Source organism: Equus przewalskii, chromosome 4 (assembly GCF_037783145.1).
Source record: "Equus przewalskii isolate Varuska chromosome 4, EquPr2, whole genome shotgun sequence".
NCBI classification, from domain to species: domain Eukaryota; kingdom Metazoa; phylum Chordata; class Mammalia; order Perissodactyla; family Equidae; genus Equus; species Equus przewalskii.
This window is the reverse complement of record NC_091834.1, coordinates 4173249-4196367: the sequence shown is the minus strand read 5'-3', so window position 1 is coordinate 4196367 and position 23119 is coordinate 4173249. Positions and strand designations below refer to the sequence as shown.

General features: G+C 40.9%; 1 protein-coding gene across 2 annotated transcripts in view; it reads left to right on the top strand.

Moving 5' to 3' along the window:
* Positions 1–23119, top strand: part of RELN (reelin) — a 459315-nt gene that overhangs the window by 365788 nt on the left and 70408 nt on the right. For both annotated transcript variants that reach the window (XM_070617061.1, XM_070617060.1), the window contains exons 29-38: positions 3868–4025; positions 5263–5470; positions 6850–6926; positions 12795–12953; positions 13140–13328; positions 13879–14152; positions 16814–16954; positions 17056–17233; positions 20518–20602; positions 22296–22478. In XM_070617061.1, the coding sequence (XP_070473162.1) occupies positions 3868–4025; positions 5263–5470; positions 6850–6926; positions 12795–12953; positions 13140–13328; positions 13879–14152; positions 16814–16954; positions 17056–17233; positions 20518–20602; positions 22296–22478 (1652 nt within the window). The remainder of the gene's footprint in view (positions 1–3867; positions 4026–5262; positions 5471–6849; positions 6927–12794; positions 12954–13139; positions 13329–13878; positions 14153–16813; positions 16955–17055; positions 17234–20517; positions 20603–22295; positions 22479–23119) is intronic.

Below are 23119 nucleotides of genomic sequence, written 5' to 3'. Positions count from 1 at the left end.
TAAGAGAAGATTGCCCTTAGCATCACAAAGTGAGCCAATATTTTGAGAGTCCACATTTATCAATATTTTCTTGGACCTCAGCTTTTGGAAGAAGAAATAGTCTCCGTTAGAATCTAGCTTCCTGGTTCATTTGAATCCCATCCAGCCTGCTGGTTGATGGCATTTGTGAGAGAGAACTCTCTACTAAAGAATAGTAAATATGTTTCTACTTTAGCCCAAGGAAATGAGCTGTTGTTCCTTCTGCAATATGTTAAACTCACATATCTCCAAATGCAGTGTTGGAAAGCTGAGAATTCCAAGTGTGAAATTTGTTAAAATTTGGAGCTATTTTGCCATGAGGCAACATGCTTAAATAGTTAGGAGAACATTGCTCTTTCACAAATAATTCTAAGCTGATTTTCTCAAAGGGGCAATTCGTGCTTATATTAATTCTCTTGGTTCTTGCCTACAGAGGAGAGACGTTGGTGGCAATAAATATATCCTAGTACATCCTTCCTGACTCAACGGCGTCCCCAACCATACAAAATGCCACTCAGCCTGCTCTAGGTTCCCTCTGCAGAATGCAAAAAGTTGATGTTTCTGGGAAGGGCTGGAAACACAGTGCTTAGTGTTCTGCAGAGTGTCTCCTCTGCTGCCACCCATCACCTGTGCACCTGTGCACAGGACAGGCAGGTGCACAGGAACCTCCCTGGTTTGAAAGGCAAGTGGTGCAAGGGGGATGTGTATAAACTGATTCTCTTGCTCCTTCAGGCATCCTTTGAACAAAGGAGACAGTTGGGAAAGGGGACAAAGAGATAGAGTCTTATCTTCTATTTCTTCCTTATCTGGGACATGCAGGACAAAGGGGAAGTTTTGTTCGATGATGTGAATAGTCAAACCACACAATGGTTTATTTCTAGTAAAACCACATAAAGTTAAACTCTTGTCTTTTCCTCAGTCATCGTTTCCTCCAACTCCTTCCCAGACCTTCCTGACTATCAGGTCAAAGACCTCTATAGCATTATGTCCTTCTCAATGGTGATAATTATCAGAGTTGCATGTTTACATTTCTTTGTGCAAGGGTTTGATTGTGTCTCCTCACTTGACTGTGGGCTATGTGAAAGCAGGACCCATGTGGGATTTCTCCTCCCCATCATGTGTCCAGCCCTACACTGTGTCTCACATGTTGTAGGCAGATGCTGGCTGAATGAAGGGATGTTGAATGAGGAGTAAGGACCGGCAATAGGTGATTAGCTACCCTGGAGACACCTCCCTTTTTAAAATATGTTTTCCAAAATACAGTCAATGCTGTTCAGCAAGAAATCATTGTTCTGCATTCTGCTGTGTCTCCCTGGAAAGGCACAAATAGCACATGCGCACATGTGCACACACCCATTAATAAAATTAATCATTTCAAAGCTATATCTCTTTTATTTTAAAAAAGATAAACTATGTGGAATCTAGACATGCTTATTAGCTTAACTTTGGCCTATTCATGTCCTCCCGTCTTCTGATGGTCTCTCTGTGATTACATTTTTTAGTAAATTCCTTATTAGTTTGTCCTCTTATTCTAGCAACTCTAAGATTGCTAGATTACTTGGGCTCAATTGCAAGACTTTGCTACTGAGAGAACAGGATAGCAGGAGGCATCAGGACCCAGCACAACTGGGAGAAATGGAAATGAAGCAAACTTGCTTATGTCGTGATCGGTGAAAGCTCTGTTGCTTTGATTGCACCTTCCAACTAAAAAGCAACTAGCAAAGATTAAAAGAAAGACAAGAGGTACCATCTTTTGCCCTTTCGCTCTGAAATATAGGCTTCCAGCTAGAACTCAGTATGATTCACCATGTCCTGGACTCACCCTATTAACTGGATGATCAGTCATCTTGTTTTGGTTTGTGTTTTCTTTACTTAAAAATGGATTCCTTAATACTGAGCTCCAGAGGTCCTCTACATTCTCAAATACGCTCTTCGTCTTGGGTCTGTAGCAGCTTTAGGATCTACAAACAGGGGCACCTCCTCTCTCTGGCCAGACCAGACCTTGATTCTTTTATTCTTACAATGAAAATTACAGGACCCCAAGAATCAGAGACGAGTCAAAGGGCTTCACTTGCCCTTCACTCACTATCAAATTACCAAAGCTTCTGGCATTCTGCCTAAAGGTAGGATTCTTCAACTTTCTGAGTGCTTCTGGGCCTCACTCTAAGGCTGCTTCTTCCAGGAAGCAGGCAGTTGATAGAGAGATGGGCTCATCTTGCCCAGGTGGGAGAGCTTCAGAGGGGAAAGACGTTGTTCTTACCTCTTTTTTTTACTTTCCATGGGGCGGAAGTTGTGTTTCTCTGGGTTCTATTATAGAAACATAAAAAGAAGAGGCGAGTCTGACGTCTGTAGAGTCTGAGAGGACTTGTGTTGGGGAATGGGCGGGTTTTCCTCTTGCGACATCGATATCAGCCTGTCTTTTGGAAGGCCACACATGCTTGACCATCGTCCTTAAGAGGAATTGGCGAAAGCTGCTGTTCGTCAATTCCGTTGACTTCCTTTGAGAGGAGAAATATCTTCACAAGCTAAATAACGTTACAACTCCAGTGGGAGGAATTTTCCCAAGATTCACGATACTACAACTGTATTTTCTTTTTTTATTATTTTTCTAATCTTCTCTAACTCAGTTGTCTTTGCCTTAAAAAATGAGACCAGTGTATTTTGAATTAGCTCCAAATGAAATAAAAGATATGTTCACCTACCTCTTAAAACATTCAAATAGGGACTTGCATTAGTAGGCGATTAATCTCTGAAAACTTGAAGACCTAGAAAACAACATTATTGGTTACATTTTGCAAATTTGTCAAGAGTAGGTAACTTAAAATAATGAAGAAAAAGAAAAGCTAGGGTTATGGTTCAGTGTTGCCGAATTACCAAAGCTGTTGAGGAGCCAGGAAAGAATGCATTCTGATTATTTTCACAATAATAGAGAGGAGAAGGAACCGTTTTGTCTACAGTTATCTTTTGACAATCTTCATTAATCTTTGAGATTCTTTATCCTTGTTATAAAGAAACTAGATTCACTCAAAAGTCTATAAATACTGGCAGCAAAATTAATTGGAATCTAGATAGCCTAATCCATCTTCTCTCTTTGACGTCAGTAGAACTAAGAAGGAACAGATATCTTCCTGGTATGAAATTGTAGATGTGTGTGGGTTTCCATACATCTGAAGAGGAAAGGGATGTGTTGAAAGGACTGAAAAGATTGGAAAGCAACTGAGGCAAGTTTTAGTTGAGCGGCCTCAGAACTGCTGTCCTGGGGAATGAGGACTGGCTGGCAACCCAGCCCGCTGGTGTTCCAGGGTTTTGAAGCTCTGGGACCAGTTCTCTGTTTGGTTCATTGGCAGTTACCAGTGTTCATTGGCAGCCTGGCTGGTTGCTAAGAGCCCTAGAATGAGTGTCTTAGAGATTGGAAGATGAGAAGTAAAGAGGAAGGAGAAGAAGGCAACAGGTGGAAACAGAGCTCTCGCGACAAATTAACTCTTCCCTACCAGAATCATGCCAATGGCAAATAGCCAGAGTCCCCTTATATGTCATAGCAAAGAACATTTATTTGATGGTTTCAAAAATTCCTAAATAGCCTCTTAAAATATTCAAGTAAAAACCTACAATATGTTTCCCACCATCAAAAGTCTTCTTTCCCTGATATCCTCCTGATATTGAAACATTTGTGCTCAAGAAGAAATCAAGAAGTTTTGAGAAAGATCTGAGAGAGACACTTTATGAAGATTCAGTGTCCAGTCAAGTAAATATTAAATCCCCCTTGAATTTTTCTGAACCGTTCTGTATGTCAGTGCTTCGATATGAAATATTTGTACAAGAAACACACGTGTTGTTTTTCTCCAACAGTAAGACCAGATTCCGATGGATCCAGGAGAGCAGCTCACAGAAGAGCCTGCCTCCCTTCGGGTTGGATGGCGTGTACATATCTGAGCCTTGTCCCAGTTACTGCAGTGGCCATGGGGACTGCGTTTCAGGGGTGTGTTTCTGTGACCTGGGGTACACCGGTAAGGCTGCGGACATGTCTCTGATGGTTTGTTTGTAACATATTCATCTCTAGTTACTGTATTGCATGTTACTTGTTCCAAGGAAATAGATTGAATTTATTCTTCTTTAAGTCCTAATTGTAGGAATTTGCAACCCAGGCCCATGAGGTGCTAAGATATTTTGTAGTTGTGAGCTGCCTAAGGAAGAGAACATGGTAACACAAATTTCACTCCTTAAAGGAGATTTATTTATTAGTGATAGTAATAATAAGTAACATTGCTTGAGTCCCTACTTCATGTCAGGCACTATAGTTAAGTGCCATTTATTTCATCTCATGTAACTCTAACAATAACCTTGTGCCATAGCACTCTTATTGTCCCTGTTGACATTTGAGGAAAATGAGGCACAGAAAGGTTTAGTAACTCTCCCAAGGTCACGCAGCTAAGAGTTGCTGGAGCGAGGCTTCAAACCCCAGCAATCATTCTCTAAAACCAAAACCCAAGCTCTTAACCATGAGGCTGCAGGGGCCCCCTGTGCTCTTTACATTGCTTTTTCTAAGAAACATAATTTTATGCATTTAAAGTAGAAACCACCTTATGAAATGATAAACCCAAGACTGCAGAAAGGGAACTCTACAACAGAAGTATTTTCTCGCCACAGTCCCCCTTGGATGTTGCTACAAGCAAAAATAAAAAGGGAGCTGAGATTAGAGAGTAAAATTGGAGAGAATATTATAAGCTTCAGAATCTTTTTTAAGAATTTTCGCTGGCGGCAACTTCAGAAGGACCCTTGCCAGCTTTTCAGTGCTCGGCCCCTCGTCCAGCGCGGGACCAAGGACAAGCCTACGTTGCTGCAGGCCTGGCAGAGGGCGCTGTCTCTTGTGGTTTCAGGGTGTTTTTTTTAAATCTGGGATCAACTCCCCTTATTGATCCTCTTATAGAAGGACAACAAACTAGCAAATTTTATTGTGGACAAAATCTATTTCGTGGTTCACACAAATCCTCTGAGTAGCAAGAAACATGGAAATGTGTGGTTCCCAATGTCTCTCTAACAAGAGCTAGAAAGCTGTAGAAGCAGCATAGCATTTTTGATTGTGGTGGCTATATTTCAGGCAGATGGTCAGGAGATACAGATTTTGATGTGCTTGCCTTCCCCTAACACCTGTGGAATTGCTGCCTTTGCCACATGTGGCAGGTGCCTTCTGATGTTTAGTGATTTCAACAAAGCCTCTCTGCTGTGTATTTCTTTTCTCGGAAGCCGCACAAGGAACCTGTGTGTCCAACGTCCCTAATCACAGTGAGATGTTCGACAGGTTTGAGGGGAAGCTCAGCCCTCTGTGGTACAAGATAACAGGAGGCCAGGTGGGCACTGGCTGTGGAACACTGAACGACGGCAGGTCTCTCTACTTCAATGGCCCTGGGAAAAGGGAAGCAAGGACTGTCCCTCTGGACACCAGGAATATCAGGTAAGTAGATACCTGTGCACTTTTCCGTGAACATAGTATTTACCATGCCCTGCTCTGTTCTGTTATTGAGGATTTATATCATAATGTTTCTCTATAGAGAGTTTTTTTTTTCTTTTGGTGAGGAAGATTTGCCCTGAGCTAACATCTGTGCCAATCTTCCTCTATTTTGTATGTGGGCCACCACCACAGCATGGCTTGATGAGTGGAGTAGGTGTGCGCTTGGTATCCAAACCCACGAACCCTGGGCCACCAAAGCAGAGTATGCAGAACTTAACCACTTGGCCACAGGTCTGGCCCCTCTATATAGATTCTGATAGGTAAAAATGAAGCATAACTTTATCTTTCTAATTAAATAGGTAGTTTCTGCAAAATACATACTATAATTAATTAATCAGCATACAGTTATCACCAAGGCCTATGCGTCTAACCCACGTCAGCTGGGTTTTCTGGAGTTCTCTGTTATTATGAAGATTATGTGGCATCGTTTTAAATATATGCCAGGTGCAACAAAGATTTTTCCAACTTTAAATTCTGTGCCCGAAAATGTTGCACCCCTATTTATCTAAGTTTATTTGTAGTCACTTATTGAAAACTGCTCCAGAAATTTAAAATACCTACACTGACACCTACTGGTCAAATAAATAACTGCTTGGTTTTAGGGTCAAATGGACTAGCAGCACACCTAAAATAAAACCGTGTGCTTTTTTCCCACCGATTAAATTAGTTGAGAATTAGAAGAAAGGAAACTGATGAAATGCCTGAAACTTGTAGACCTTATCCTCACTAAAATCTGGAGTTCTGTGTCACATTTTTTTCTCCCTTCGATCTCTTCCTTCGGTATCCTTCTTACAGAGGTGTGTGGCATGTGGGCACTCTCTGTGGTTTGCCATGAGCTGAAGCATAATTTACATCACCCCGAGTGAGTGTCAGTTGTGAAAAATTAAACCATCTTAGTCTAAATCAGTAATATAGGCAATTATCTCACCGTAAACAAATATAGCATTCAACACTTTTTGGTAGATTTTTTTTCCTCATCTTGAGTCTCCGAGGATAGTATTATCTCAATTTAAGCAAGTCCTAATTCAGTGATTTCATTAAATTACATCAGACTGTCACAATGAAATGGGGTTAAACTGTTTCCTTTTGTTTGGATCATTATTACAGAATAAATTAATGTCATATTAAGTTTTTAAAAATGGTTACAGAATTAGCTTATTATATAATTTATGTAGTTTTTGCTTGTCATCTGTCCTTTGTGTTTAAAAGTAATACTTAAAAATTACAAAAGGTTTTTTTTTTAATGTGTCGAAATACAGAAGTTTGCATCTCTTCTGAACTTACCTATTTGTAAGTAAACTGAAGTTTCTTTTTTTCCCCAGACTTGTTCAGTTTTATATACAAATTGGAAGCAAAACTTCAGGCATTGCCTGCATCAAACCAAGAGCTAGGAATGAAGGTACGCTGCCACATTTCTGTAGAAATCACAGTTTACTATTGGCAAACTAGTCCTTTTTCCTCCCAAAGTTTGGCCAGGATTTTGCAAAGTGATACCCCACCCTAGATCATTCCTTGTCTCCTCTTCTCCATCATTGAATGGGTGGCTGCACAGAGCCGTGATCTCTAAGATTCCTCATCCAGATCCTTAAGCCAAAAAAAGTCGTGTCTGGTCTGGGTCAAAGTATATTTGTTTGGGGAACGCTGTTCCTTTGTAACTTCCCACAGGAGAAGAAAAGATAGCAGAGACATTACCTTCAGCTCAGGGGCTAGAAATCTGTTTGCTAGGGCGTCACCGAATGCAGATCAAACTCTACTTTCTGCCCATAAACCGTCCGGGGTCCTACAGTTCTTAGTCATAATAAACATTAACTTTCACTGAGCACCTATTATATGAAGGCACTGTTCCAAGTGTTTTATCTGTGTTAACTCATTTCATCGCCATCATACCCTTTAACCATAGGTACTCCCCCCTTATCTGCAGGGGATATTTTCCAAGACCCCCAGTGGATGCCTGAAACCACAGATAGTACTGAACCCTGTATATACTGTGTTTTTTCCTACACATACACACCTATGATAAAGCTTAATTTATAAATCATGCACAGTAAGACAACAATAACAACAATTAATAATAACTAATAACAATAATAACTAATAATAAAATAGAACAGTTATAACCGTTTACTGTAATAAAAGCTATGTGAATGTGGTCTCTCTCTCAAAGTATCTTATTGTACTGTGCTCACCTTTCTTCTCCACTTAATATTTTTGGACGGTGGTTGACTGTGGGAAACCAAAACCATGGAAAGCGAAACTGCAGATTAAGGGGGAACTACTGTATTATTAGTCCTATTTTACAGATTTAGAAGGTGAGGCACAGGGAGGCCAAGTAACTTACCCAGCTTACCTAGTAAGTGGGTGAAGAGGGATTCAAACCACTCCTTCTGGCCCCATAGCCTATCCTCACCCACCATGCTATGCTGCCTCTCTCCTTGCCCAGAGCTCTGTTCTGTCGAGGCCTCCATACCATCTTCCACCTCAGTGATTCAGTCCTGAAAGAAATACAGAAGGCTTGACCCATACATAGGGCCTTCAGGAGCTCTGCAGATAGCATGGCACGCCCTAAGGGCCCCTGAGTGTGAGTTGGTTCCTAGCACGAAATTCTTGGGCTTCTCAGATGGGTTCTCCCCCAAACCTTGTTCTCGTGAACGGCACGTGAAGAGTTTTGCAGCTTCTGTTTGTTATGATCTCAGGCATAACTGTGCAAAACGTACTGGCTGTAAACTGTCGCTGTCAGTCAGTAGAGCTATGGATAGGTCTGTTCATCACCTCTAAATGTCCTTGGCCATATCATCACTAATGAAAAGCTTTCGTGACTTTTTCTGACTATCTCAATATTTTTAGGCTCGTAATTATCCAGCTCGTCTGTTTACTGAAGCAGCAGTCTAGAAACTTTTATAGACCATTTTGCATTCCCTAACCTCTTTAACAAATATTTAATAAGAATCTGCTCTAAGCTAGACATTGTTCTAGGTGCTGGAGATACAGTGTCACCAAAACGCTGATGCACCGGTCACAATGAGCCAGGTTTTGCTGCAATAACCAACAACCTTCTAAATCTCAGTGTGTTAAAACAAAAAAGATTTGTCCTTTGTGTTACATGTTCATCCTGGATCATCTGAGGTCCTCATTCTAGCACACAGGATAGTGAAGCAGCTCCTGACTGGGTTCTAGATGTTGCCAGCCATGTGGCAGAGGGAAAGAGAATGTGGGGAAGGGGATAAGAAGTGTAAACTGCCATGTGCCAGAAGGGGAAGAACCAGTGTGGCCCTAATGACCACAGGAGTCAAAACCCCTGCCCTTAAGGGAGCCTACATTCTGGTGAGATGAGTCAGAAAATAAACAATAAAGAAAAGAAATAAGCAAGAAGATGTTAGATTGACGGACGAGCCAGAAATAAATAAGCTGATGAGATGGAAAGTAAACTTATGGAGCGGGGGAGATGTTGTTTTAGACAGAATGGTCTGGGAGGGGGTGCCCTGTAGAAATGACATTTAAATTCAAGTCTAAAGGATGAGAAGGAGCTGGCACATGAAGAGCTGAGGGAAAGGTTTCCAGGCAGAAAAAACAGCAAAAGCCATGAGGTAGCAAAGAGCTGTGGTGTTGGAGGAACAGAAAGAAGGCCAGCATGGCATGGGGCTCATGAAGGTTGGGGAGTGGTCCAGCATGAGGGGCGGGCAGGAGCTGGGCCGGGCAGGGCCTTGCTGGCCATGGTGAGGTGATGGGATCTGAATCCATGTGTCATGGAAACCAACTGAAGGCTTTTAGGTCAGGCAGCAACATAATCTAATTTAAGTTTTTACAAGATCATCCTACAGAAACAATATGTAGTTCAAAATAAATGAATGTTTCTAGAGTACCCCCTGTGTCCATGCAGAGACAGGAGCTTTGAGGGATGCTAAAGAAGATGGGGTTCTGTCCTCAGGACACTGTTTTCTGATTGGAGAGGTAGGGTATTTTAATGTTTTCTTTAACCCTTTTAATAAAACTACTATTTTAAAATACGTAGTTCAAGGTTAGGATGGTATGGCAATTGCGTGCATGACTCTTCTGAAAATTACAAATCCATACCCCATTTGTATATGAGCTAAAAACAAAACAAACAAAAAAACTTAAAAACCTCTGACCAAAGTATAGTAGAAAGCATCTGCTTCAGATTCCCTTAGGATCTCTGTAGAAACAAGCAACTCATTCTCAACTACTCTTGAGCCATTTTCTTGAACTTGCTGCTGGCCATGTAATTCACATCCCTCAGGCATTTGTCGGCCTTTTATTGAAAACTGGTGGTTAAAATGTAAATCTGCCTAAATCCTTGCACAAATCTCTTCCAGGGATGAAAGTAAAGATTTTTTACTTCCTCAAGCCAAAGCATCAATTTACATATATGGAATTAAAATCAAAATTAGGCTATTTTCATAAAACTGGGCAGAATGCAGATGGAGTTGTAATTTAAAACCAGAAATGTTTTACGTGCCTTAAATACTCGGAAGATGAGCTAAAATGGCATGGTTTATTCACGTATAAGTGTGTTAGATGACACAGCTAATGAAGCTCGGCAATTGATATAAAATAGGGATATTGCTGTTTCCCTTTCTTGCATTTCTCCACTCTTTCATTTTTACTTGTCCTTTGGAATTGGGGTCCTCATCTCTGCAGGCTTTGTTGCTGCCTGGAGGTATATGTGACACTCCTGAAAAAGCTCATGAGGAGAAAGGCAATGAGCATGAACCAAATGGAGTGTGGACCACTTGGGCCGCACTTCTCGAGGGATTTTCATGTACCTCTGAATCCCTTAGGAGACCTGCTCAAATGCAGATTGTGATTCAGTAGGACCAGAATGATACGCTGTGTAACAAATTACTCTAAAACCCAGTGGCTGAAAGCAGCAAACATTTGTTATCTTCGGGCGTCTGTGAGTCAGGAATTCAGGAGCAGCTTATCTGGGTGGTTCTGGCTCAGGATCTCTCAGGAGGCTGCACACAAGATAAAGGCCAGGAGGGGTGCAGTCACCTCAAGACTCAGCCAGGCCTGAAGGATCTGTTTCCAAGATGGCTCACTTACACGGCTGTTGGCAAGAGGCCTCAGTTTCTCACTGTGTGGACCTGTCCAAAGGCTGCTTGGGTGTCCTTACCGCCGGTCAGCTGGCCTTCCTCAGAGGGAGAGACCCATGAGAGAGAGCAAGGAAGATAAGTCCAATGCCTTTTATGGCCTAGTCTCAAAAGTCACATGCTGTCGCTTCTACCATATTCTATTTATTAGAAGCAAGTTACTAAGTTCAACTCTTCTCAAAAAGAGGAGAACTAAGCTCCACTTTTTGAAGGGAAGAGCATCAAAGAATTTGTGGACAGGTTTTAAAACCACCACAGATAGAGCCTGTTGTCAGTGATACCGGTATGCCTTGGACCATACTTTGAAGAGAAGGCACTAGAAAGAAGCAGCCAGTGAGATTTTATTCTGGTACATAATCTACCTTCTGAATAGGTCACCCCCAGGTAACTAAGTAAATAATTCCCTCTCTTTCTCCCTCTTTCATCTCTTTAAACATAAACTATATTAACACAAATTAATAGCCACAAGAAAAACTAAATTTTGAAGTATCCACTCTCCCAGCCACCAAAAATTACATTAAAAAGCCAATATTTTGAGCAAACATCAAAGGTTAGAGACTGGAGTTTTGCCAGACGCTCCTCAGCTCGGCTAGAATAAAGACCAGAAACAGCCTAACTTCACATTTTTTCGTGGATGTTGGTGTGACGCTCTCCCTTCGCCAGCACACAGGTCTCGCTTCCACCCACTGAAGCTCGAACTGCCCACGTCTACACCTGCAGACAGCGTACTGTCTCCCCACAGCGTTCCTATCTTTGAGCTATTTTTATCCTCTCGTTAAAAATGATGATTTCTTCTATTTTAAATATAGTAAGATTAATGCTCCTGAGGTTTCTAATTTTTTGCATATTAGTGATTGTTGTCCCTGGCATCATGCCTTGTCAGATGTGGTGACAGTAATTCCATGTGCTATCAACTAGCTTTGAAAGGCTTTCTTTTAGTGCTATATTTTATCGTAATATTTCCTGAAATTTAACTTTAGTAAACCCTTTGTTATCCGACATGATAAAGGGACGGAGGTATTCTGGTCCATCAATAATGGGGAAATTTTAAAGTTATTGTATGGACCATGAAGGATTTAAAATTTTCCAAAAAGTTTAGAATATGATCAAATTAATGCAACAAATACAACTTTACTCAGCATGATTTCTGTAAATACTCAGAAAGTATTCAGTGTCCCGAGTCATGATTATGAATATTCAGTGCCCGTCTCAGGAACAGTTATGGAAAAGGCAATTGGACAGATGCCAAGAAAACCCTCTGCCCCTCCCACCAAAAAGATATGTGTATGTGTTTTGTACATTATATAAATATAAATAAACATATATATACACATGCACATCGCCTGTCGATTCCCACCATTTCATCATTAGCACATTTTTTCCTTTGCATTCAACATTACCCTTTCCCTGTGTCCTCTTTTAAAATAATAATGTTTCAAGGAGCGATAGCAGGGGTAGCACGTACCGTCGCTTAACTAAATCACGTCACTCTGGTGACAGGCAGAGGGACGTTGGCTAGATGGGGTAAATCAAGGAGGAAGAGAGACACAGAGAAAGGAAAGGAGAACTGATATTGGAGGGGAGTGAGTTTTTCCACTTTGCTGTTTAATAATTTGGCTTCATTCAGGCTTCAGTGACCGAGGTCTGACAAAGTGTGAAGTGCCAGTAAAAGGATGCTCTGTTTAATAGAATTTCAGATGGGGCTCTGCTCACTGTCTGGTGCTTCAGCAGAAAAGAGCATCACTTGATTTTGAGGCGGGGGGGAAGATTAAGATGTTTTCTCTGAGTATATAATGGTGATGTGAGACTTTGTAACATTCAGGCCAGAATCTAAAATTCAAATACATGATCTGGAGTGGGTTTTTATGTCCCCTTACCAACCTACTCATCACTCATACAAAGCTAAGTAGTATTTAAAAGAGCTTATGTATTTTTTTCCTCCATTTCCTGGGAGTTGGTGCATTAGAAACTGTCAAGGAATTGATGAGCCTTCAGGTCTTCTGATTCATTCCTTGGAAGTTAGATGGATGTGCCCTCGTTCTTTGAGACGCAATTTGAAGTTTCTGCTGCAGTCTTGCCATTTAAAAAATACTGCTCCTTGCCTTTTTTTGCCTCTAGGAAAGCTGTCCGAGTAACTGGATTTATGTCTTTTAACTCAGGGCTCGTTGTTCAGTATTCAAATGACAATGGGATAATCTGGCATTTGCTTCGAGAGTTGGACTTCATGTCATTTCTGGAACCACAAATCATTTCCATTGACCTGCCGCGGGAGGCCAAGACACCAGCGACGGCTTTTCGGTGGTGGCAACCCCAACATGGCAAGTTACTGCTCACCCCAACTTTCCTGGTAGCATTTAGATCATACGGTTAAAGCTGCATTGTATTGTGTGTTTCTTAATCTGCTGTCAATTTCTAGACAATTTGATTTAAAATCGCAGTCATCAAGATACTGGTATTGCTATATAATGAACCTTCTCTAACTCCTTTTGTTCATCTGATTTCAGGGAAGCATTCAGCCCAGTGGGCCTTAGATGATGTCCTTATAGGAATGAATGACAGCTCTCAAACTGGGTTTCAAGACAAATTTGATGGCTCTATAGATTTGCAAGCCAACTGGTATCGAATCCAAGGAGGTCAAGTTGATATTGACTGTCTCTCTATGGATACGGCTCTGGTATTCACTGAAAACATAGGTATATATTTTCACCAGATAAAGGGAGAATATTTAATTAACTAGAGGACGAAATTAACTAAAACCCAAGAGGAAATTGTCTAATGCAAAACTGTGCACATAACTGCCTGTGCCGAGGGAGGCTCTTGTAAAGACAAGAGTTCCTTTGTCCTCTAATAGAACTTGTTGAGCCCAGCAATGATTTTTGTTGGAAGTGTCTTTCATAGGGCATGTATGATATAACTAAAGTTTCTTAAAAGCTGAGCAGAAAATATCTATCTGAAGACATTCTCATGTTTCATAATGTGCAGAATTATACATGTAAGACTCTATGTTAGCCCTTCCCAAAATGGTAAAGCTTTTCAAGTTAGCAGCCTTCCCTATTTCTAAGTTTGCACTAAAATAATAAATAAAAACAGTTAATGTGAGATGAAAAGTCAAAACACAGATGAGGCACTTCAGATAAGACATGATTTCTGTTGGCCACTGAAAGTGTTCATTACAAGCGTAAATGCCAAATGAGAAAAGAGAGCACGGTTACATGCTACCATTAAACTTTTCCATTTTTGTAGGAAAACCTCGTTATGCTGAGACCTGGGACTTCCATGTGTCAGCGTCAACCTTCTTGCAGTTTGAAATGAGCATGGGCTGTAGCAAGCCCTTCAGCAGCTCCCACAGTGTACAGCTCCAGTATTCTCTAAACAACGGCAAGGACTGGCACCTGGTCACCGAAGAGTGTGTTCCTCCAACCATTGGCTGTCTGCACTACACAGCAAGTTCAATTTACACCTCGGAACGATTCCAGAATTGGAAACGGATCACTGTCTACCTTCCACTCTCCACCATGTGAGGATTGTCGTTTGGCTACATGTCAGAACTTTAGGTTTCTGACACCTGGTTTGAAAATAATTGTGATTCCACTTGGCAATTCTATTACTCTCTCATGATAATTATGCATGGAATGTGCCAGGAAAAAAAAAAAGTGCAAGGTGCTTTGGGTTGCAATTTTTAAAAGTAGTTAGAGAGTTCCAAGTTTTACAAGGCTGAACTTTTCTAATCTTTAGCAACATGAAGGCTACTCAATAACCAGACTGATACTAATTCACATTAAGCAGCGTGTGAAATCATCACATGTAGAAGGGTATCCTTAGTTGTTTTTTTAATCTCAATACCATAAATGGTTGAGGGGCCAGCCCAGTAGCGTAGTGGATAAGTTCACACTCTCTGCTTTGGCGGCCCAGGGTCCACAGGTTCGGATCCCCGGCACAGACCTAGCACCGCTCATCAAGCCACACTGTGGCAGCATCCCACAGAAAATAGAGCAAGATTGGCACAGATGTTAGCTCAGGGCCAATCTTCTTACGAAAAATAAATTTAAAAAATAAATGGTTGGTGCCTTTGGAATGCTCATATGGTTTTACATCTTTCTTCCCCTCCCCAGCATTTCAGATCACGTTCAAGCGTTGTATTAGGGCTTATAGCAGGCTCCCACTTTTGTGGTTTTGGCATTTGGGTAATTTGGGGGTCTTTCTAGGATCTAATGTGGTAACCAGTGAGAGACTGTGCCATTCCAGGACTGCTCTCTCCAGGCCCCTGCATCTGCCTTCCACTGCTCTGTTCTGAATGGTAGACATTTGGCCTCTGCAGGCTGCATTTGCTAGCCTCCCGTATCTTTTGGCTTCCCGATAGGTTTAGACAGTGGCAACCACTGGCAAGAGATTGGAGGATGGCCAAAGAGATAAATCAGGGTATTCCTTCCCCTCCCTTTCTGCCTCAAGTGCATCTTAGCCAACTTCAGTGGCTCCAGCTCCCCCCAGATGGCCCTCCATGTGACCCTGGCCCCTGGGCACCAGCAGCAATGTCTCCTCCCTGTATCCCTCCAGCTTTGGATTTGTACTGGCTTCCTGAGTTTGCTAAACTCTGGTTCCCTCCCTGCCCCCTTGGCGTCTCAGCTCAGCCGCTAACTGTGTATCTGATTCCTTGTGTTAAATTTTCTCTGTGTTAAATACTTATAGTGGTTTCTGTTTTCCTGCTTCAATTCTGATTCAGAGATGCACAACCAAGGGGCAGGGGGAAAAAAACGCAGGAAACCAAAGCATTTTAATATTTAACCTAAAACAGTTTCCTGTGGACCCCTAGAGCTTTAAAGATTGCTTACTTGTAGCTCTTTTATTCACTATATTTTTATTCAACAAACATTTATTGAATATCTATTGTGTTTTAGAACTCTGATACAAAATGAATAAGCTGATGCCAGGATCCAAATATATTATTTAGGATAACAGACATCTAAGCAGTTATTTATGATATAAAATGACGACAGAGGTAATACTCAGGGGTATTATTGAAAGACAGGAGGATACTACCTGACTCAGTTTGGGGAGATCAGAGGGCACCTTCGAGAGAAGCTGATGTCTGAGCTGAGTCTAAATAAGTGAGTAGAGCTTGGCTGAGTGACAAGGGCTTGTGGGAGGGCATTTGTGCTCTTGTAAGCCAAAACAAAGTCCCAGAGACTAGTAAAAGCATGAATTGATGGGTAAATTCAAGGATTTGGCTGTCAGAGTATAATTGTGAGGGAAGAAGTAGGGAACGATAAAGCAAGGGGAAAGGGCAGATGATGAAGGGGCCATATATGTCATCTTAAGCAGTTTGGCATGTGTTGGGGACCCATTTGAAGGGTGTTCAACAGAGCGGTGACGTGATTAGATTTCCGTTTTCGAGCCACCACGCTGGCAGCCATGTTGCATTGCAGGAGGGCTTGTGTAGGCGAAACAACAGTGCTTGAAATGTTACTGTTGAAATTCTGCTCCAAATAGGCTGTGATCCACATTCCAGATAACTGGCTGACGCACGTCTGCCGTGCAGTCTGTCCTGAGTGAGGGGCTGCTGCTGCTGTTGGGGAAGGCCACGTCTATTTCTGGATAAAGGGGTCTTCTGACAGTAGATTCCCAATAACAGATCGCAAATATAACAGAAAATATGGGAGTGCATCACGTCATTCTGGACCTCACCTTCAGGGCGCCAGAACCTCAGGAACCAAAACAGAGGCAGAAGTCCAATAGGGCTTCCATTTACTATCCCAGAAACCACTGGGGATGGAACAGAGACCTCGTGGCAAGAACTTTGTAAGAATCCAGCTTTTCCTCACATTTATCATCCTCAATCTCCTTCCCAATACTGAATAGCAGTAAAAGCCTGAAAGCAAAAACTAAAATTCTGCATGTAGTTCAAACGCAGAATGAAATCGATAGTTCAAAATAGCCTTCCCATCTCACACATGTATTCGGAGACTTGTATGAAGAAATGGCAAAATAGTCTACAAGCACATTTTCTACCCTCCTTTTTGTGGATCAAATTGTGGATACTTGGTACGAATACAGAGTCATAGCTCAAAGAAAAGGGAACTGCAACCTGGAGCAGGGCACTTTAAACTGAAAGGAGAATTAAAATAAACATTCTCTTGCTTTCAAGGTTGCTTGTCAAACCAAGTGTGTTTTCTTTGGGTAGGTCTCCCAGGACCCGGTTCCGATGGATTCAGGCCAACTACACTGTGGGAGCTGACTCCTGGGCTATTGATAATGTTGTGCTGGCCTCGGGATGTCCTTGGATGTGCTCCGGACGAGGGATTTGTGACGCTGGACGCTGTGTGTAAGTTAATAAAACCGGCAGTTTCTTTGCAGTGCAGAAATCAAAATGGCTCCGTGACCTCATGACCCGTGATCGCTGTTCTCCACTCGTTTTTTCCTTAGGTGTGACCGGGGCTTTGGCGGAGCCTTCTGTGTTCCTGTCGTTCCTCTGCCCTCGATTCTCAAAGATGATTTCAACGGGAACTTACATCCTGACATTTGGCCTGAAGTGTATGGTGCAGAGAGGGGGAATCTGAATGGGGAAACCATCAAATCTGGAACGTCTCTCATTTTTAAAGGGGTCAGATAAGATTCTACTTCTCTACACTACTCTTGAACTGCCTTTCTTCACTCACTGCCCCACACAAATGCATTTCTGAATCTGTTCAGAGGACATATTATTTTATACGTAGTTATTTGTCTTTTAGCCCAACCACGTTTCCTCTTCTCTTTGGTGGATTAAAAATCTTTTTTTAAGACCACTTAGTCATAAAATTTTTCCTCGGCTTCAGTTATCAGACCTTCTTTACTTTCTGCTGGAATTATACACATAAAAATTATGCATATGCAATTTCTAGAATCTTGACTTCTAGAATGTAGCATTTTATGTGTTATTGAATATTTAAGTTGCAATACTTTTTTAAACTGATTTCATGAAAGTTCTCTTATTTTTCCTTTCTTTTTTTTTTTCTTTTCCTCCTGCCGATGGAACCATTTGGTGACTTTAAGAAAACCAAACATTTAAATCCAGTTAAATGGCATTCTCAAACGTTGTTAGTATATTTTTGTGTTTCAACCTGGATGTCTGATTAGAGAGACGTTAAGCAGTTGTGTGAAACTCTGTGCTAAGCTGGCACATCTTCATATGTGAATACATGCTGTATCCCGTCTCTCTCAGCATGGGGAAATCGGCTAATCTGGGTGTGCAAATGAAATCGTTAACAAAAATCTGCATGGGTTTCTGCACAACCTTGATGATTAACAGCTAACACTTGGAAAACTAGACACCCTGGAACTTTTTCAATTATAGTTAATAGATACTTCCTGTCCTCCTTGTTTGAATCCAGAATTCTTCTCGAGTTTGGATGAGAAAGAAAAAAACACTTAGGGGGTCTGAGAAATTTACAGATCCCTAGGAGTTGTGAGGGATGGAAGAATTGAGGTAAAACATTTCAGAGTGCAAACTACTGGGGGTTTGTTTTTGGCTTTTTTTTAAGTCTTGTCTAAGGCGTTAGCTCTCATTACTGCTGGCTCACTTCTGATCTGTTTGAAGTGGTTGACAAGACCAAAAAGCAGAAGCCCTGTGACTTTTCCTAATTCAAGTATCTTTACCTGATAAATTTTTAAGCTGTAGAATTAACCTGTCCCTAGATCCCGTAAATGGAGGAAGACACAGAGTGTTTTATATTTTCCCTTTAGCCATCCAAATGCAAGAGCAGCCAAGCATGATAGGTATTAGACATATTATCTATCAGCCCTGCAAGGTGGAGCGAGGGCTCGGCGTGCGCCCTCCACTAGGTTGCAGTTTGACCTAGAAAGGCATTCTTTCATAAAAAAGGAAATGATAGTCTCTTGTTAATGGTTATAGATTCAAAAGCACTATCGGCTATTAAAACAGCTTGTTGGATGCAAAGCAACTGCTCACGTTTAGCACGAATGCATTACTGAAGCTGGAAAGAGGATGAGAGAAGAAAGCTATGTGTGTGAAGTGGAACATAGGCAGGAGCAGGGCTTCACCGTTCCACCGGCTGTGGCGTTGTCAGTGTCAAGTGCTGAGCTACAGACAAATGTTGCAGATATGAAAGAAAGATACTTTCACATTACAGAGCATGCCCACTTTCAACAAAATTACTCCTATAAGATGAAGTGTAAAGTGGGTCCTTTTACGGGTGACTTGTATTTGCCTGTGGGAACAACTTTATACTTACGTTCCCTAATCAAGGGGGAAGAGTAATCATATTCCTTTATCTTGATGTCAGTGAGAGAGATTTATTAGCTGATCTATCAACTGCGCACCTCAAAGCTTTTTGCCCGTAACCTCAGCCTCCACGTGGCGCCAAGCTGTGGAAACAACCAAGGCTTTCTGTTTGTAGTGCGTGAGGGAGACCATGAAGACGTGGAGACATGGAGAACAGGCATTGGTTAGGCGTCATGACTGAGCAGGGCAGTGCCTTACTAGGATGAAAGAAAAACAAAGACTGGAAAATAAGGCTTTTCCATGGTGGATTTCAGTCCTAGAAGCTTGAGTCTGTGCTTCTTGAAGTTCAGGGATGGGTGTCTATGCAGCTGCTTTTTCATTACAATATCAAATAATTCTCGAATTCCAAATTTAACATTATCTGGATTTCTTCTCCCCAAACTAAAAGATGATTTAATAAACAAAACACTGGTATCTTATAAAAGATGGAGGATAAGTTTCAGAATCTGACACATCTGGGTCAGATCCTGCCATCACCCCTTATAAAGTGTGTAATCTTGAGCAAGTTACTATCGCCCTCTTAGTTTCAGTTTCCTTATCTGGGACATGAAGATAACCATATCTTTCCTTTAGGAGTGCTGGGTGCTTTAAAGGAGTAACGTGTCTCTTTTAGAACCCAGCATGTTGTAGGCACTCAATATATGGTTGCTATTATGAAATTACAGTAGTTCTATTTAAAATTTTTCAGCTGTTGAGGAATGTGCTCTATAGTAAATGTTAGGAAGAAAAGGAAGAATTTGCTTTCTATAGCTAAAATTACGTTTGGTATTTTCTAGTTGATAATTAAGAAATCCGTTGACAGTGCCCACTTAGTCCCACACAGCCCTACACCGCTTCCTCCAGAAGTCACAGCTGAGACACTAAAAGGCCTGTTCGGGCCTTAGGACATTTGCACAGTGAAATTCTACTTTGCTGGCTGTCACTGCAATCCTGTGTACACGTGGAGAAAACAAGCTGTGGAGCTGTCAATCCCAGGCAACCAGAAATAGTTAATTAGCAGAAAAAATTACTCAAGCTAATGTGATCGCTTTCCTCCTTTCTTGGCTCCGCTGCGTGAACGGTTACAGCTCAGGCGTGGGGACTTGCTTAGTTCTGCCTTATTGAACTTGACCAACTGGAGAGTGTGTCAGCCTGAATGAGAGCTCCCCAGGGCTGTCAGAGCATGCAAAGGAGTAGGAAGTTTCTGAGGCTCCTTGGAACCCCGAGAAAGTTACCTATTAGTTCCCAGCTTCCAGCAGGAGCACTTGGCACGTTTTCTGTCATTCCTCGTACTCCTCTCACAACTCGCTGTGATCAAAGGAGGCCATTTTTTAAAATGGCCGTAGATATATAACACTATCATTTTTGTACTGCTCTTTATAAAACTCCCAGCAAAGTGTGATTTAGAGTTGGGACAATGAAATTGGGTTACTCGGGCATAAGAAATGAAAGCCGTTAAGAAAGGGGAAATGATCTATTTTTCCTTTTGAACTGGACCAAACATTGCTTCTTGATCGTGACTTGTATGTATCTATTATTTAGCTAATGCAAGTTGGATGTATAAAATCAAAGGAAAATAATTTTGCAAGTGAAATAAGATTACTTAACGTATATGTTTTTGTTTTCAGGAAGGGTTAAGGATGCTTATTTCAAGAGATCTAGACTGTGCCAATACCCTGTATGTCCAGTTTTCACTTCGATTTATAGCAAAAGGTAAGTCATTTCTGTGGGTATGAATTCACTATACCCCTTCAAGAAAATTCCCCCGTGTACAATTCCTCTCCCACAAAGAAATAACAGATTTGAGGCCCAAAATTTTATTATTTGGAAGAACAAACATAAATTTGAGTACGTAAATGTTCACAAATGTTCTTCTATAATCTAAATTCATTTTACTATATGGGTACGGTAACTACCGATTTTATAATAATTTCATATAGCTGTAGTTATCATTCTAGTTCTGTGGTAGTTACATTGATCATCATGTCCCTGAGTCTTTTTTCCACCGCTACTTTCTAGCTATAAGAATTTTAAATTAAAAAAATTTAACATATGGAAATTTTGGACATTCCTTTCCGGATGTGAACCCCAGAAAACCAACTTTGTCATTCTGACCTTTCATATTAACGAAATAATTTTCTTGACAAATAATGCCATTTGGGTATAGTAAATTTTCAAGTGGATTTTTGTTTTTAGGCTGAGATTTAAATGTATGACCCATTGTAAAATTGTGATGCCTAAAGAATCAAAAATTTTTGGTTTAATGTTTCCTAAATAAAACACAGAAAGATACATCCTCATATCTGAAAAAGAGAGGGAGATACTGTTGTGTGAAATTCAAGATTTAGTGTGTGTTTTGAGATTTATTCGTACAGAAAGCCAAACCTGTCATCACTTTAAGTTGCCTCTGAAACATGTGGACTCTAAAGCCCTGTGTGCATATAAGTCGGCTTATGCAATGATGACAAAATAAGAACATAGCATTTCCCCTTTTTTTTTCCAGAATAATAACTTTTTTTTTTTTAGCTAATGATTTTGTCTTTTTAATCATCTGCACATTCAAAGTCTTCTTTTATTCATTTAGGTCTTTACAATAAAATGAAATTGTTTTTTCCCTGTAAAAATCTCCCTTTTAATTTTCTTTCTTTTTTTTTCTGTTTCTTTTTTTTTTTAATTGCAATAACATTGGGTTATAACATTATATAGCTTTCGGATGTACATCGTAATATATTCTGAATTCTGTGTAGATTACATCATGTTCACCACCCAAAAACTAATTATAGTCCATACCCTCACATGTAAGCCTAATCATCCCTTTTGCGCCCCCCCACATGGTAACCACCAATCCATTCTCCATTGCTATGTGTTTGTTTGTCATTGTTTTTCTCTTCTACTTAGGAGTGAGATCATACAGTATTTGACTGTCTCCCTCTGACTTATTTCACTCAGGGTAATACCCTCAAGGTCCATCCCTGTTGTCACAAATGGCCGGATTTTATCATTTCTTACGGCTGAGTAGTATTCCATTGTGTATATATACTACATCTTCTCTATCCATTCGTCCCTTGATGGACACCCAGGTTGCTTCCAAGTCTTGGCTATTGTGAATAATGCTGCAATGAACATAGGGGTGCAAGTATCTTTATGCCTTTGCGTTATCAAGTTCTTTGGATAAATGCCGAGCAGTGGAATAGCTGGATCATAAGGGAGATTTATTCTTAATTTTCTGAGGAAACTCCGTACTGCTTTCCATAGTGGCTGCACCAGTTTGCACTGCCACCAGCAGTGTACAAGGGTTCCCATCTGTCCCCATCCTCTCCAACATTCGTTGTTTCCTGTCTTGTTAATTATAGCCATTCCCCATTTTTATCACAATATGTTTCATGCCGTATTATCTTCTTCCTAGGTACCCCAGAGAGGTCTCACTCTATTCTGCTACAGTTCTCCATCAATGGGGGCATCACTTGGCACCTGATGGATGAGTTTTACTTCCCTCAAACGACCAGCATACTCTTCATTAATGTTCCCTTGCCCTCTACTGCCCAAACCAACGCTACAAGATTCAGACTCTGGCAACCTTATAATAATGGTAAAAATACACATGTTCTCCTATGATCGAAACTGACCGTGGCAGGTTAACATGTTTGATTCTGAGGTGTGGAGGAAGCGTCACCTGAGTGGCTTAGCTGTTTATACCACACATTTTACATGCTTCCCTTCTGATGAGTCTCAATGAATATTTAACTTTATACCTCTTTATCGTCTCTTCATACTTGTCTCATAAGTTCTCTCTCATGTAAATGTAGCTAAATCCTGTCACAGAGCTAAGGTTTTTAAAAAATAATCCAACATTACCATTAGGCGCTCATCAATTGTAACTACATTTTTGCTGAATTCATTTAGGAATACATAGTTCTTCTGAGTGTGCCGTTCCATTAGTGAGACAGAGCTACATTAGAGCAGGGTGCCATGACAAACTGAGAGGGAGTTACGCCAAGCAGACAGTCCCTCAGATAAAATATTCTTATCACATACACTTGCTTCACTGATAAGTTAAAGGGAATGCATAATTTAATAGCATTTTCAAATGGCTACAGAAAATGATTTTACAAATTTATAATGTTTTATTGCTTCCTATATTTCTATTAACTGCTGATTATAAAGGATCAGAGTCTACCAAATCATGCATTTAATGGCCTAGGTAAGCACGGAGATATCACATTAAGCAGA